Consider the following 17,308-nt stretch of genomic DNA (forward strand, 5'->3'; position numbering starts at 1 on the left):
TAAAGAAATGGACAGAGAACAGAGAGAGAGAGGGAGGGGTGGGGGGGGGAGAGAGAAAAGAAGATCATAATAATATGTAATATTTATATAGCGCATAATCAGCAAAGCTGTTCAAAGCGCTTTGCAAATGTCAAACCTAAAAACAAATAGTAACAAAAACCAAAATATTAAATAAATAGAACCAATAAGGCAAACAATGTAAAAGCAACAATATAAAAAACAAACACCCGTACTAAACGATACTAAAATAATAACAAAATTTAAATTAAAAACAAAGCCCAAAACGCAATAGTCCAAAACAAATTCAGAAGTACGTAAATAGTAAAATAGATTAAATCGTAGTCAATGTTTAAATATAAGTATGAGAAACTATAGTATAGTAAGACAATTAATGTAAAAGCCTAAAACAGATAGTTATAAACATCCAGTACTAAACGATAATAAATAGAACCCTAAACATAGTAAACAAAAAATAATAATAAATAAATAAAAAAAATAAATAAATAAATAAATAAAAATTTAGATATCATTGCAAGAACCATGTTTTTACATTTCTACATCTTTCGCCGAGCATGGATGCTTTTTATCAACAAAATATAACAAACAATAAAACATTGTATCTTCATGATAAAAAGAGCTAGGAGGCTGCTCGTAGATGCATAAAATTTCCAGCAAATTTTTTTTAATAAGCAATGAACTTTCAGCCGCTGTAAATATCTCTTTATTTAAATTGGACTCACCATTCTGTAGCGATTCACTGTATATAACGATATCTGTCAATTCCTCCTCCTCACTGGTCGTGGCGTTTTTGAGTTTGTCGACGTCCGTGACCGTGTCCGTTTGCTCGTTTTTATTGATCCGTAAAATTGAGCCCGACTCGAAGAGGCTGCAAAAAAAAAGAAGAGAATTGGAATTTTGAAAAAAGTGTACCAGGTACGTTTAACACTTCCAATTCATTAATGATTATTGTAAATGTAATTATTGAAATGTACACAACATCAACATTTTGTGCCAAAGTATCCCGTGGTTAGTACGGTGGTCTTCTCACCACACAGAGATGGCGGCAGACAAGTATTTGAGCTGATAAAGACGGTTGGCAAACATTACTTACTACTTTTGATAATCTAAAATATTACTGGTTGACATTTACAGCCTAATCAAATGGTTGACATGGCAACCCTTAGATCGACCAATCGTATTAAAAAGCATGTCATGATCGTAAATGACAAAACCAAAAAAAACGAAAATAAAAATAAAAGTGATATTAATACTGACTTGTCGATCCAGTACAAGAACTGTTCGTCCACAGCTATCTTGGAAACTTCGTACCCTTCGCCTCCGTCAAAGATAGTTTCCTGGTTACTGCCATCAAGATCCGAGCATATGATTCTGTTGCCGTCACAAACGTACAACTTGTTATCGTTCACGGCCAGGGATTTGGGTTCCATGAGGCCATCGGAGAGAACCGTAGTCTGATTGGATCCATCGAGATAAGACCTACAAACTTTCGACTGATTGGCTTCGTTTGACGTCCAAAATAAATAGCTAAGAGAGGAAGATGCAAGGAAAAGACAAAGACGAAGAAAAAATTGAGGGTTGCATCGCCTCGGAGGTAAAAAAGGTTGCATCGGGGTTTCCCATTCCAGGTTTCTCATTTTGCTAGACATAAAAAAATCTAAACTACTCTTTCGGTGAGCTTTACTGACAGAAAAAAACTTCTTACTGGATAGACAAACTTTCAGGAATATAGCATCAGGCTGGACAAGCTAGGGTCAGGAGGAGTCATCCCTGAGCCCCTAGGGGGGGGGCAAAAATATGGCGGTCGCCCCCTCCCCTAATTAAACAACGGCAGAGGCCCAGGAAAATATGTGATATAGAAGAGTGTATTCTCATTTTAATAACATACTTAAGGAAAATTGAAGAGTACAAAATGGAGTGAGGGGGGTGGGGGGGGGTTGGTGACACGTCCCAGGGGTCCAAAACACACTATCAGATAGGACACAATTTTATGATAACAACAGCCTGAACAAAATTAAGCATAGCATATACAAACACCATGCAATTCCTTGCTACCCATTCGAAGTTTGTCTTTTTTTGTTGCAAACTACCATCAAGAACCATGAATTTCTACAGTAAATTTTTCCCTCTTTGTTTATTCTGATCTTTGAAGTTGCAGCTTGACCAAAGTAAAAAACGAAAAGCTGGGCAAACTTCCATCTTTGATATTTTGTAAACCATTTAATAACCTTTAAAACAATATATAAAAAATACTGCCAGGTCATAAATCCTCATACCACTTTAATTTTTATTTTTGACAAAGTGATCCTTTTAACATAGGAGGCAAAACTTTACGTGGCTGAACAAAAATAGCATTTAAAACATAGAGAGGGACACATGGGATCAAATACTAGATAGGTCAACAGGTCAGGATCTATTCGTTTACCATGCATTAGATTTTTGTAAACAATGAGTAGCATTGAATAACATCAAAGGGTCTGCCCAAATGAAGTTCAAGTTGCATCGTGCACCCATTTCAAAGATCTAAACGATCTTTTTTGTTACCATTGTGTGTACTAGAAAGAAAATTAATCAAATCACAAAATCATGATGCTTTGTTTTTCGAAAATGTTTTGACCCATTTGCACGGATCTAGGGAATGAGAAATCCAAAGGTAAATATATCGCTGTGTCCCGTGGTCTCCGTTTACTGACCTTTAAATGCATAAATGTGGCTTTCAAGAGAAACCATATAAGTTTTACAAGGAATTATAAAAGGAATGGATCAACGGTTCGGGGTTCCGCTAAACTTACCGCGCGATAGAATCCACGGCGATGCTCGTGACGGACCCCACCGTGTCCCGACACACGACGTACGGTTCCCATTTACCGATCCTTGCTACACTGATTGTGTTGGTTCTTTGATCGGCCCAATACAGGTTACCTTGACGACAGAGAGAGGGAGAGAGAGAAAGCCTAGAAAGTATGCACTATTGAAATAAAAAAAGTATGGATTAATAATAACAGACCTGAGACAAATATCTATATGTGTCAGAAAATTAACCAGGAAGAGTGCTCCTATTGTGAAGAGAGAGAGAGAAACCACCGGTGCGGTTGCACTTGAATTGATTTCTAATAAAACCGTAGTTAAGAAAAGAGAAGAGAAAAAGTGATACGGGAACCGACCTAACATTCTGTGTATTAGACTAAATAGTCCAGTCGTTTTTAATTGATGAACTTCACATGTGTAAAGGATCATTAGTCAACAAATTAAGAAACAAGAAATACAACCAGGAGCTGATAGCTGTGTGTTTTAATGGTCGAACAAACACATCAAAATTGAATTTTGGGGCCAAAAGTCAACCTTCCATCATAGCATGATTCATCCATTTTCACAGATTCCTTCAGTCAATCGGCTAAATTCTTTTCGGTCCAGATAAGACTCTCATTGCTGCGTTAAATTGAATGGTTCCCAATTTCTGCTCCGACTATAATCCAAAACAAAAACTCCAGCTAAAAAGGTATGCTACAGGATGTTAGAATACCATCGAAAAAATGGAGGAACCTTTGAATACATTAATTTTCTGTTTCTCAGAATGCTATGGTTGAGACGGGATAAATGTTGGAGCCTACCAGAGATGGGGTCGACAGCGATGGCTACCACATAACCCAGACCGGACGAAATGACCGTTTCTTTGCCGGTATGGTCTCTCTTCCTTCGGTATATTTTTTGCTCTTCTGTGTCCACCCAATAGATCATATCTTCCTCTGAGGTTCCAAGAGAGAGACGGGGGAAAAATAGATACAAACGTTTTCAATACATCTCTTAGCCAAAGATTATATTTCTGAACATACTGACAGGACCCAAATGTGGACTTTTAATGTGAAACTTCACTTCAGATTAACCTGACAACTTGAGGCAGGGATTAAAAGATACTTTCTGGAGATCACAAAGGTTGACTTCGGGTTAATTACAAATTCCATCAGGATGGTTCAAAATAAGTTTCTATTCTATCAGCCAAAACTAAATTTTCAATTGGACTATCCGTCTACTAGGTCATATCTGACATGAAGCATGATGACCCAATACCAACTTCTTCATGAACTAACTAATGGTTTATCTGCCCAGAAAGAAAAATACATAAATAAAAATAAATGAATAAAAAAAACCTTAATCCTCCAACAACCATATCTACAGTTAGAGAACAAGAGGTAGGTGGGTTGGAGTGCAGTTTGTAAACTGTTAATGTGGAATACTCTGGGTTTTTGCCTGGGAATTCCCATCAATATCTACCATTCAGACTACCCTTACTTACAGCTTAGGCCTCAATGAAGCTACTTACTAGCATGGAAGGCAATCGACTGGACCTTCACCTGTCCTTCAACTGGAGGGAGCTGGGGATCTTTCACCGTCGAATCAGTTGATATCCCGTTGATTGACGACAATGTCGAAAACATCACAAACTTTTCCACTCCTGTCATTTTAGAAAGAAGGTGTGAATCTTATTACCACAATTATACACAAACCTGGCCTACCTAACCAGTTCAACTCGGCCTTTCTCTCAAGAGTATTATTATTAACTAGTTTTTTTTCTCTTAGGCACCTTATCAAAAGGAAAAGCTAAATCAGTTGCTGCTCCAATAAAAACCCTGCTCAGCTGGGTGGGAATCAATATCGTACAAAAGCGACTTTTCTCTGCTGATCCTGTGGCGCCTAAGAAACCTAAGAATTAACTCCTCCTTCAACGTTGAGGTTTCTTGCTTTACTTTGAGCATAAACATTACATGGTTCCCAAACTTTTCAACTAAATGAAGTTCCAGCATTTTCAAGAATGAAACTTGTTTTATAGTTTCTGGATTAAAACATCAAAATTCAAGGACCTTAAGACCCAGAAAAATAGGGTATTTTGGGGGGTTTTCCCCCCCACTTTTTCCAGACTTTGCCATATGTCAGAGGGAGTGGGAACCATGTATAAACACATATGCGATGGCAGAGAGTGACATGACCGTTAAACTTTGAGATCTGACGGTAGATTTAAATATTGGTCAACTTTTCCTCTTTTGTTTGGGGGGGGTGGGGGCATTTGGGGAGGAGGTGGGGTACATTGGGGGAATGGGTGATTTGGGAAGGAGTTTCTTCCATCACAAGAATTTCTATCACTTGATGTAGAGAAGATGGTTATGTTTTATGTTCACTGCTTATTTCAACCGTCAGTAACAGAAATTTACCGACGCAAGTAGTTCCGTCCGTCTCGAGTACGCTATAACCCGCCGTGCAGGCGCAAGCACGGCTGGTGTCACCGGTGGGTATGGGGAAACAAAGCTGGCTGCATCCACCATTATTAATGGAACATTCATTGACATCATCTAGCGAAATAGAAAAAAAAAAGTGAAAAAGTTTTAATTTAACAAACATTTATACGAAAAACGTCCCTTTTTATTTAAACCAAAATCAACGTTGCTTCCATTCCCATGTTTTTGGGCAGGATTGGAGAAAGTCCCCCCCACCCCCATGTAACAGACAAGGAGTCAGCAGGGGCATACAGTAATGTGGCCTAAGGTCAATGAGGGGGGTGCAGGATATATGGGATAAATATTAAAAAACCTAATGTACGTTAATTGTTGTAATACAAATATTGTCCTCTTTAATAGTCCGACCTGCCTCTACATGCTACTGGATGTTTCACTGAGCTTTCCAAAATGTCACAAATTAAAAAGTTGGCAATAACCTTGAAATTTTTTACGACTGTCTTTAAGATTACTCATTTTTCTTCCCATTACTTTTCTTTTGAGTCTATTTTTTATCAATGATACCGATAGTTCCTTATTTCCTGATCAGGCGAGTAAACAGTAGTAGATAAACACAGATACAGGACCATCTTCACCACTGGGTACCACCAGTTTATAGCTGTTTTTACTTTACAGGTATAGCATATTAAAAACAGACTGCTTAATTAAAAAAAACCAAAAGATTACAAAACTTTTTTTTTATGCCAAAGTTTTATGCCAAATTTCATCACTTTCCCCTGCAAGTTTTCACAGACTAGTATATTAACAGATTATGTTATTTAGGGGACTTATTTTTTTCTAGTACAGATCAGGTTTAGGATACAACCAGAGTGTGTGTGGCAAATACAAGCATCATCAGAGTAAAGAAAATAATGATACTTGTCAACCCTTTCATTGAGGAATTGCTGAATACAAAGCAAACTATTCCTTTAACTACAAAAAAACTTGTTACCCCCCGCCCCCCCCCCCCAGACCCCATTCCTAACTTATTTATAAGAGCTCATGACTAAACAAGACAGCCAAAAAATATCTGTCAGACATTGATTTTATTTTTAAATTTATTTCAAGACAGGAAGAGAGAAAGGGCATTGTTTTTTTTTTCACTATGTGTTTCTAGTTGATTTTGTTTCGATACAATCACTATCTATCCGTGGTTACGAGAAATCTTCTTCCACACATCTTACCTATTTTACTCCCCTTGTCATATACAAACATTCCTTTGACGCTCCCCACGACAGGTCGCAGATCAGACACCACCAAAGGCTCGGCTATATTTATGGACCGGATCATGTCCTCGTGTTCATCAGACCAATAGAGCTAAAAATGCAAACAGAAAAAATTTCATCATAACGAGACACAAATCGTTTTGTCAGGAATTTGACACTTTCTTGAAAATGAAAATGCCATGACATTTCCACCGCCCACATTAAAAGACTGCATTTGACCTTTCTTCTTTGGACATGTCTCTGTGGTGGTTTTTGGGCAGTTTCGAGGAGGCAAAATGGCTGATAAGAAAAAATTAACAAAATTTTGAAAATTCATTCAATTGTCCATGACTTTTAAGTTTTTTGGGGGCTATTTTACTAACACTTTTTTTGATTTTTAAATTTCCATGCCAACCATGAATAACAGACATCATTGAGTTACTTAACATAAACAACACTCTATGCTCAATGTCAGTTTGTCACTTATTCTGCTTTCTAAAGAGGTACGTGAGAGGAAGGAGCAAAGATTAAGCATTGGTTTACAAATGTCTGAAACATCTTGAACATTTTTCTTCTCTCTGTGGAAAGTTTTCAAGTGAACAAAAAGCCACGACAAAACGGAGACTGACCATCCCATTGTGCACTGCAATGGACTGTGGTTCCGCATCTCGGGACAAATTAAGAAGCTTGACCACTGCTGAGGAATCGAGAGGGACGGAATAGATCCCGGGGAGGATGTCTTCGTCTCCGCGGTCACACCAGTACAACATCGACGTACTGTGATCCAGAGCTAGTCCTAGACGAAATGTAAAAATTCAGGGAAATTGATTTTAAGAGGAGAACAAGTGGATTATATCTGCATGGCAGGTCATCAGGCCCAGGTCATCAGTGACACAGAGATTATGAGCACGCTACGTAGATGACATTTGACCTTAAAAAGATGACTTAAAAAGTCCAAATTTGTTTTTGTCTTGTGAGGGGTGACATGACTTGTCATAGTCTCCATCCCTTGTCTACTAATCCCCTTACATCTATCTCATTGTGTTCACCATGCTCATTAACCTGTCTGTATTCTGTGCGTGTTTTTGTCCCTTCTGTTACTGTTACTTGTCATTTAGCCTAAATGAAGAACATCCTGCTAGGATCGAAACGTCAGGCCAACTTACTCACATTCTCTTACACAGGCTCTCTAGTGGATAAGCAGTTTGCTAACAGTTTTATTTTATTTCTATTTAAAAAAAAAAAATATTCGACTATTTTGTACTTTTGTTGCTATAAATAGCTATTCCATTGCCAAAGATATACACCTTTGATAAAATATGCCAGATCTGTGGAAAGCACCTTTAATGCTATACATGAGGATGATGTCAGCTTCTAAGTGCAGATGTAACTGTTCATTTTCATCCACTGTTTTTATAAAGCCTCGATAAGTCAACCAAAATCATCCCCAAAACCACGTTTTATTTTTCGATAGTTGATAGTCGTGGAAAAAAAACATATGTGATGTATATTTTATGCATATCCTTCGAGGCCTTAAATAAATATAAAACCTTTCGTTTTCCTTTTGAGTTTTGTGTTACATCTGAGTGGAGCTGACCAAATGGTCTGTGTTAGACTAAGTAATCCAGCCGCTTCCATTAATGTGCCTTGTACTTGGCAAGGGCGGCTTAACAAGCAAGGCATACACTGTACCAAGATTATACCAAGATTACCAAATTCAAAAAATATAAATATCTGCTTGAGGAAAATAACAGAACTACAATTACAGACTTATCTCGATAACAAAAGTAAGACACATATGATTTTGGCTTGAAGGCAAATATTCACACCCACCACATACTTGGGTTGATATCAAACAAAACAACCATACCAAATACTTGGCATACCACGGTTATTTAGCTGACAGGGTAAGGCAACAATCAAAGACCATGATTACTTTAAAGGTTCAATAGGGAGAGTTGGCAGGGTAAAGTAAAAAATAACTGCAAATATAAAATCATTTAAATTCCATTTCTCAGGTAAAGACTCTCAATAACCTGCCGGACACATTGGTCTATTAAACTTCCCATTTTTTCCTCTGTCAAAAAAATGTCACAGCGTTGGTATCCGTGATTTTCATCTAATAACCGTCTTATTTCTCAAAGATAAACTTTGAAAAAAGTATGCAGAGCTTTTGATTTCTTGCCCCTTCCATTCTGTATTAACCGTGGATCGAAGAAACACATTACAAAATTGATACCAACTTTTGGGGTTGTCTGAGAATTTTATCCGAAAAAATGGATGGTTAAAAAAGATGAGAAAGAGTGCCATCACATTCTTACGTTTGGGCTGAGAAAGTCCATCAGTAATTAAATCGACAGTATTTTCACCGTTCATATCTGCTCTTTTGATAGATGGTGAGCTCCCTTCTTTTCGTCCATTCACCCAGTACATGTACCTGGTATACAGAGAAAACAGATTATAAACAATGTAAAATCAAATCGCTGAAAATCAAAAGTCTGGCTTTCCTTAAATATGACTTTACTGAGAGATGGCATTATTCAGAAGTCTTGCGCACACAGATACACACGGGTGTGTTTTAGATTCAGACTGAGGCCCCCCCTTACCAACCCCCCCCCCGCATTGTTCTCTTCAAACCCATGTACCCCTTTACCTTAACTCCTTAGTGATACAGTTCTTGTGAGGACGTGATGATTCTTTTCAAATGATCTCTGAGGACTTGGTATTATTTTGTTCAAGTCCTCAGAATGCAAAGCAAGTGCACATACACTTACACACAAATTAAATCAAAACCAAGAAAAAAAACAAAAGAACCACAAAAAACCCATCTACAGTGACAACAATTAAATTTACTAACGATAAACATTTCTAGCTGCAGAAAAATAAACTGTTGACCTTCCTAAACAATGCATAAAACGACTCAAATATAAACCGGACTATTTTGAGGATTAAAATTTTGAAAAATTTAAGAACCTTCCTCCACATTATGAATGAATCAAGGATCAGACCATGAGACTGCTTGATCAGTTGAAAATTCACATCAGCAGTCACCTGGCATTTAACCTACCCCCCAACCCCACTTCCCCAATCTCCCTTCCTCCCCTAACCTCCACTTCCCCTCAGACCTTCTGTCCTTACTCTGGCACCAAGAATAGGCCAGGTATATTTGCTTTGAAATTTAACTCCAGGCCGAGGAATTGATATATGTTTTGAAAACGTATGACAGCCTTTCTCAACATTTAGAGAAAATAACACATCCAGTATCTTAGTATATTTTTGAGGATTTTCCCCTCGTTGTTCCCTCCCTTCCCTTGGATGAGGAGGTCTTAATTTTGGGTTGTCCGAACAGCAAATTTTCTTTAACTTCCAAAATGATAAAAAGAATGATCAATATGTAGACTGTAGGAGATAGGTGAAGGTTTGTTGAATACAACTCCAGATTTGGGCAGCTAGTAAAACCCTCCTTCTTGTGCATCATAGGCCTTATCACTATTTTTATTTTGTTCAGTTCAGTGTCTCTGAAGTGATGGCAGGTGACACCAATTTATCGTTGTACCTACTTCGGGGGTATTGTGCTACGATGCAAACTGATATCTGATGTAAACACCTAGCCATCCACCAGACTTCATGCAAAGCTGATTTTTGGTTGTCCAAACAGAGATTTGGACGGCATTCAAAACAGACTATTAAAAACCATGCAGACAATTGACATCAAGCTATCCGGGAAACGAGAAAAGTTTTCAGACTCTTCAAACAAACAAATCAGATGATTAAATATTGATGAATAGATAAAATGACAAAACGAACACTGTAGATGAGGAGACACTATGATCTAAATTTTACGAATCTTACCCGGATAAGGGATCGAGGACCAGGCTGTGAGAATGCTTGGTGAGTTCAACGTTGACCTTGACCTGATAGCTGCCATCGACCTGGGACGCATACAGAAAGCTGCCCTCTTCCTCGTGAAGTATCCAATAAATATTCCTGGAGACCCAGTCCACCGCGACTTGATTGGCATTTGTTAGACCTTTGTCGAGGGTAATTAAATCAAACCAAGAGTTGCTGTTTTTATAAAAACCTCGGAGAAATGTATTATTCCTTGACTTTGGGGATTTTCAACAACAAAAAGACGGATAGTCCAGGGAGGGAAATGTGATTTCTTGACATGACGAAAGAAGGAACTCTTTTTCCCCAGATCTTATCATCCATATTCCTCTCCATCTATCCCATCTTTTGCCACCACGTGTACCCTAATATGATCTATCCCCCTGCCTTACCAACCCTAACCAAAACTTTTCACTGAACCCAATCATCTTTAAACACTGCCGTTTTATTCTTCTCATCTTTCACAATCACATGCCACCTGGCCCATCTTTCCCTCGCTCATATAACCGAAGCCATTTCTGCCTTCGTCATGCATCTATACTTAACTTTTCTTACGCCATGTACCCTACCCAGTCTTCCCCTACCTCAAGTACCCTACCCCATATTTACACAAAGCTTGACTACCTTTCACAACCGTACTTTCCCTGTCGCATGTTTCACAACTCACCTGTTTATCTCGCCCTTTTTTTACCCGGCTCATATTACCGACTCCATCTTTGCCAATCATACCTCAACCTTTCCTGTTCCTTGCACCGACCCAATCTATCTCTCCCCTATCCTCTTCTCCATCTTTCATTTCCATTATCACAGGTCCTCTACCTTGAGTTCTACCCCTCCTCCCCCTCCCTCTGCCTCTTCCCAATGCCCCACACAACCCCACCACTCTCCCTCCCTATTTCCCACTATGCTTCATCAAACATGCAGAATCGTTACCAACCTTCTATCACAGCCTCCACCTTAAACGTCCTCTACCTTGAGCTCTATCCCTCCTCCCCCTCCCACTACCCTCTGCCTCTTTCCAATGCCCCACACCACCCCATCCCACTCCCCCCTCCCTATTTCCCATCGTGCTTCACCAAACATGCAGAATCGTTACCAACCTTCTATCACGGCCTCCACCTTAAACGTCCTCTACCTTGAGCTCTATCCCTCCTCCCCCTCCCACTACCCTCTGCCTCTTTCCAATGCCCCACACCACCCCATCCCACTCCCCCCTCGCTATTTCCCATCGTGCTTCACCAAACATGCAGAATCGTTACCAACCTTCTATCACGGCCTCCACCTTGAACGTGTGAATGTTGACCTTTCCCACCATCCTGCGTTGTGTGTCCGTCCAGAAGATGTGATCCGTCACCACGTCGTGGTCCACCGATGTGACGTTGGCCAACTGAGGACTGCTGAGTGACGGTATAACGTTGTACAAGCTGTTCCTGAGATCCACGCCACGGATCTCGCTACTTTTGGCAAACACTAGGAAACTGGATGCATCTGGATTTATAGAAGCAGAGAGGCTACTTCAGCAGACTTCCAAATGAAATGACTTTTGAATCTAGCGATGGCTGCTTGAAGTTTTGGGTTGGATAAAATCTCGGACAAGAGCAAAGACATTTCTGAGCCAAAACGTTTCTTTGATCTTTTCCATTGTATATAATTCCCTGTCAGTTTTCACTTTTTTCATATACTAATATAATTATACATAATAAGCAGAATTTTGCTTGAAAATGGGTTGTATCATCAAATGAAACTGTGAATGACCCTTGTTTATACGTATGCAAGGCCACTGTGGCTTCTGACTGGCGCACACAGCTAAGAAATGGCCGACTGGGGGCTAGATAATTTAAGTCGGTCAAGTGCTGGGCTTGTATACCTCAGAGGTCACTGGTTTCGAATCCCGCTCTAGCCATGAATTTCTTTGCACTTTTTGCAACATTTCACATTTCGTAACAAAACCTAATATCAACTGATATATATATTTATATATATATATATATATATATAAATATACATATAAATATACATATATTTTTATACCCATCAGTTCTAAATCGTCATCCAACGAGCAAATAACATCCCGGCTGCTGTGAATTCACTTTCTACTCTAAGCACAACCTTTGATCGCTATTTGACATCTGAGGGTCTACATGTGGTAAGAGCAATGAGACCTCTCATCCTTCATCCTTTAACCAGAAATGAGAATACTAGAATACCAGCTTGTAAAACAACTTCTATCATTTCAATTCCACAATCGGAGGAATTCATCAAAAGAACAAAAGAGAAAAGGACAAAAGAAAACTTACTGGTACAATGTTCATTGTCATCCCCGAGTTCCATCAGGTGAGGGCAGGCACACACGTATGAGCTACTACTATTTATCAGACACAGGTGACTGCATGAGCTGTTAAGGCAGGGATTGGCAGCTGTCAAATGAGATTACGGGGGGAAAACAAATAAAAAAAATATACTTTGTCTCTAGATTATCTTCACTGTAAGTTTGTACAAATCTTTCGCAGAGACTATGGTGTTAAGAAGACACATATAAATTGACAAGACCGTGGGGGGGGGCAGGGGGGTGCCGGTCAAGGAACCAGGTCAGGTCTTGGAGACAATTGTCACTGGGCTCCCTCTTTTGAAATTATTGTGATCCCTTAAGTAAATAATGGAAATGGAAATAAAATGATATTATTCTTCAATCAAAATTGGCAAAGTCACCTTACTAGACCTTAGATCCATAGGCTGTTTCCTCTTGACAACCTCCCCCACCCCTCCCCCCCCTCCTCATCAGGCCTGTACAAGAAATACAAAATGCTTGAGATGGTATACTTCTATTAGGTTATAACAAACAAATAAAAATCTGATGAAATCGGTGAAGACATTTAATTTTGGTGATAAAATACGCCACGTATCCGTGGGGACGGAATGTCCGATCCTAGCTTACCGGTCGGCTGTTTCGTTTTGTGATAAACGTGGATGCCAAACGGATGCATTGCGACTTTCTGAACTTCGGTCTCATTCTCTCCGGTCCATTTATTGGCGCTGTAGACCCCGATGTTCCTCCAGTCGGTCCAGTAAACCCGATCTTCAAAGATGGTGATGGAGAACGGATGGAGGACCAGGGGGCTACCCTGGAGCACCCACTTAACGTGAGACCCGTTGTAGTAACTGGAGTATATTGAGTCCGATCTGTACGGGGTAAAGAAAATATTTAAGAAAAGGAAAAACAGACAAACAAACATAATAAAAATAATTTTAAATATCATATTTAAAAAAAACCTTCTTCCACCTTGATTGAGTTCACCATTGCATGCAAAGAAAAATTAAAATAAAATGCGATCTTGGACATCCCCAACTCCCCCCCACCCCCTCCAACCTTCCCATCACCCCACCAATCCTATAACCTTTGGTCTATGCTCAGTTCTCAGTGAGGCAGTGCGTAGAAAATCCAACAACTCCAGTCATCTTAGCAGTTTTAAGAAGCAAGATATGTATGTTTTTTACTACACTGTGAGGTTACAGCAACCAAGAAGGTGCAATCAGTATTAAGATACTATTAATTGCTATAAATTCTATGACGATCCTTGCTTAAAATTCTTCTAATTAAGTGAAGTGTCCATATTTAACCCTTTGAGGAGAGGCAATTCTACGTTTTCTTTTTTCATTTAATAAAGTAAGGACTCACTTGGCATCGATCCAAAAGACCTTCCTCTCCCAATAATCCAGGGTCAGGCCGTTCGGCCAACCCCCCGAGACTTCTAACACGTCCACAATGACCGTCCTGCCTTGGCCTGCCATTGTAGCCCTCTCGATACGAGGTCTAGACTCTTCCCAGTCGCTCCAAAACATTAATCTTAGAAGTACAAGAGAAAAAAGGCTTTAATCACCAAGGTACGAGAGAAACGATCTTGTTCCATTTAAGTTACAAAAGGTTCGAGTGAAATTGAGAAAATAGTACTATTTTAGGGAATAATTCTCAGTGGAGGACCTTCTGGACTTTTTTCTGATCTCCCAAAGGAACGAACAGTCCGATATTTTTGGGAGCCATAAAACCAAAAGAAGGGATCTAAAACAATAAAGAATACCCCAGTATTAACTAAACGTCCTGCAGCTTACCCATCTCGGGGGTCCAAGACTATGGCCCGGGGATTTTCGATATCTCCCGCGATCAGAGTTTTCCTGTAAAGTCCGTTCAAAGTGGCCACTTCTATTTGGTCCAGCATACTCTCAACCCAGTAGAGATTTTGACCGATCCAGTCCACGGCCAGACCCTCACTGGAACCTAGTCCAGACTGGATGACCGTCGTGATATCTCTTAGACCTTCCAAAATTTCAAAGGGAAAGAATTTGAAAATTACAAATCTTGCTGCCAAGGCATTTTTCACTACTGTTAAATACCACAGTTCAGCCTCTTAGCCCTGAAATGGATCAATGTATCATACCAAGAAACAGTTTGACAAGGAGAGCAACTGTCCGTTTGAGCAGTTTTGTATCTAGCAGTTTTGTATCTAGCAGTTTCGTATCCAGTAATGGGCACAGAAGGACAGACACCATACAAAAGTAAAGGATCTTAACTGCCTCACTCCCACCTTCACTCCCTTCCCCTCCCAACCCCTATGCACAACCCCCCCCCACCCCCAACCTTAGTGTGACATAAACAGCCAAAATGTTTAACTCTTTCTTCTTCCCATCCTGTTCATATCAAAATTCATAAAGTGAGCTACATCTCTCCTCCACATGCTTCATCACCAAAATGCAATGTCTTAATAATTGAAGCAGTATTATTATTTTACAAACTCCATACTCCAGATAAATGCAGCTAGATGGGCGACGTTACTTTGACAGAGTACCTGCATTGGGAGAATCAGTGTCAACGGTCCCTCTGTAGATTTTGTCGTCGGCCACGTCCGTCCAATAAATGTGACTGTTGCTGTAGTGGAAGTCCAGCGCTATGCTGTTACGGAGGTTGAACACCAGAATGTTATACTCCCCCGTCTTAAGGTTGTAGCGTCTCAGTTGGTTTCGATTCGAGAAAATGATGTAGGGATCGTCGTCCCCTGAAGAAGAGATTGAGAAAAGAACGAAAGCAAAATTATCGGTGGATGCATTTATCCCAACTGGCGGTCACCGAGACCTGTCTTCGTTAGCTTCTCAGAGGAGAAAAATTTTGTTCCGAATAAGAAAGTCTTATTTCGTCACTGACAAATTTCAATTACGAGCAACGGATGGCTCCATACCTAAATGGTTTAGTAACCCACCAAATGTAGAACGGTCAATCAACATTCAAATCAAGTTCTATTCCAAATCCCAAAAATTTCTGGGGAAACTTAAATTAAAATCACATTTGAAGGAAGACCAGTTTATGTTATTGTACACTCAACAAAACCATTACCTGTGTATTTGCAGCCGTCCCTCTGCATGGCGTACCCTTCATAGCACTTGCAGATGAACCCACCGAGGTCGTTGTCCCTGTCGTAAGTGGAAACACATCTCTGGCTGCACCTTCCATCTTCACGGCACATATTTTGATCTGCGAACAAAGAGTTCGAAAAGAATCTTGCCTTCTACTTCATCGTGTAAAATACTAGCTTTGTACCATTTAATATAAAGATATATATATTGACTAGTAAGATTTCTTTTTCACTAATCTGAAAAGTGTTTGATCTAGGAAAGAAAAAGCGGGGTACATTTTGTGTGTTTGCTGGCCCCTAAATGAATTTATTTTACAGCAAACTTATGTTAAGCCTCATCTAGTTTTTTTTTTTTTATTGGGTGAGGGGTAAATTTCCATTATTAGAATAATACTGTATCTTTCCATCTTTGTTTCTTTTAACATTTTTGGGGACATTTTTTTTTTTTTTTTGAAGCGCTGTGTCAAATGACAAGCTGCACAATCTCCCTCAGCAAGGCTGACTCAATTTTCAAACAATTTATGATCTCCGCGGACTAGTAAGGAAACTGTCGTGCCTATTATGTGAAACTACAAAGCACAGAGGATTAAGTCCTTTGCAGCCAGGCTGTGGACTGCTGCAGCCCCCTCAGCATCAAAAAAGTTGACATAGAGCCTAATTTGGATATTTCCTCTATTTAAAGCATCATGCTGTTTTTGATTAATAGTTAGCCATGATAATTTTTCTTTCTTCTTTTAAAAGTTGAATGAATGTTTATATTAAGGCATCGTTCTGCATTTCATGGCTACTTGTAATTAAGAAAAGCAAAAACCATACCAAGTCAATTTTTAAACCCAATCTTCCTTCTTGCTGCTTTTAAACTCAAAAACAAACAAAAAAGGCCAAATATTGACTTATTGAATCGTTCTATTCTGATCAATGTGTAAAAGTAAGTTGGCCTGACGATTCGATCCTAGCAGGATCTTCTTCAAAGGCTTAATGACAAGTAACAGTAACAGAGGGGACAAAATGCCTTTGTCCTTACCTCCGACACAGGTCAGAGTATTGCCATTGGCCAGTATCTTCCCCTCTGGACAGTAGCAGATTGGTTCGTTGGGACTGCTTTGGCATAACTCGCAAACGTGACTTTCCATGTTCTGAAGACTGCTGCACTGTTGCTCTTCTGTTACTAGGGGGAAACATTTCTTGAGTTTCATTATGTGCTTAATAAAGTAGTCTCGTGAAATGATGATACCATATATCGCAAATGCTTCATATCGGTAATAGATTTTAAAGATTAAAAAATGTATTTCAAACCAATAGCAAATAAAACAAAAATACAAGTCCCAAGTTTTTAAGCTTGTCCATTAGATGTGATAGTTTGGAATGGATGAACTCTGTAAGAACATATGATAAAGAATTACATATAGAAATCACATTCCGGTCACTGAAGTCGACTGCATATTAACGAAGATGCTTAAAATTGTCTACTTCTTTTATAGGTCAAGATCACAACCTCACAGCGGTTAGAATGTCAAAGATACTGTCA

The 17,308-nt window shown here is 39.3% G+C and overlaps 1 protein-coding gene across 3 annotated transcripts in view; it reads right to left on the minus strand.

Moving 5' to 3' along the window:
• The window catches only part of LOC139965086 (prolow-density lipoprotein receptor-related protein 1-like), a 120,468-nt gene that overhangs the window by 45,697 nt on the left and 57,463 nt on the right, over positions 1-17,308 (minus strand). For 2 of the 3 annotated variants that reach the window (XM_071967292.1, XM_071967291.1), the window contains exons 26-43: positions 16,805-16,948; positions 15,762-15,899; positions 15,220-15,426; positions 14,486-14,690; positions 14,055-14,222; positions 13,314-13,558; positions 12,676-12,795; positions 11,642-11,866; positions 10,343-10,520; positions 8,812-8,927; positions 7,120-7,286; positions 6,470-6,602; positions 5,226-5,363; positions 4,340-4,471; positions 3,630-3,764; positions 2,811-2,940; positions 1,276-1,545; positions 741-886 (exon numbers count right to left, since the gene is read on the minus strand). In XM_071967292.1, the coding sequence (XP_071823393.1) occupies positions 741-886; positions 1,276-1,545; positions 2,811-2,940; positions 3,630-3,764; positions 4,340-4,471; positions 5,226-5,363; positions 6,470-6,602; positions 7,120-7,286; positions 8,812-8,927; positions 10,343-10,520; positions 11,642-11,866; positions 12,676-12,795; positions 13,314-13,558; positions 14,055-14,222; positions 14,486-14,690; positions 15,220-15,426; positions 15,762-15,899; positions 16,805-16,948 (2,997 nt within the window). The remainder of the gene's footprint in view (positions 1-740; positions 887-1,275; positions 1,546-2,810; positions 2,941-3,629; positions 3,765-4,339; positions 4,472-5,225; positions 5,364-6,469; positions 6,603-7,119; positions 7,287-8,811; positions 8,928-10,342; positions 10,521-11,641; positions 11,867-12,675; positions 12,796-13,313; positions 13,559-14,054; positions 14,223-14,485; positions 14,691-15,219; positions 15,427-15,761; positions 15,900-16,804; positions 16,949-17,308) is intronic. The other variant, XM_071967293.1, reaches the window with a different exon arrangement.

Source organism: Apostichopus japonicus, chromosome 23, assembly GCF_037975245.1.
Source record: "Apostichopus japonicus isolate 1M-3 chromosome 23, ASM3797524v1, whole genome shotgun sequence".
NCBI lineage: Eukaryota > Metazoa > Echinodermata > Holothuroidea > Aspidochirotida > Stichopodidae > Apostichopus > Apostichopus japonicus.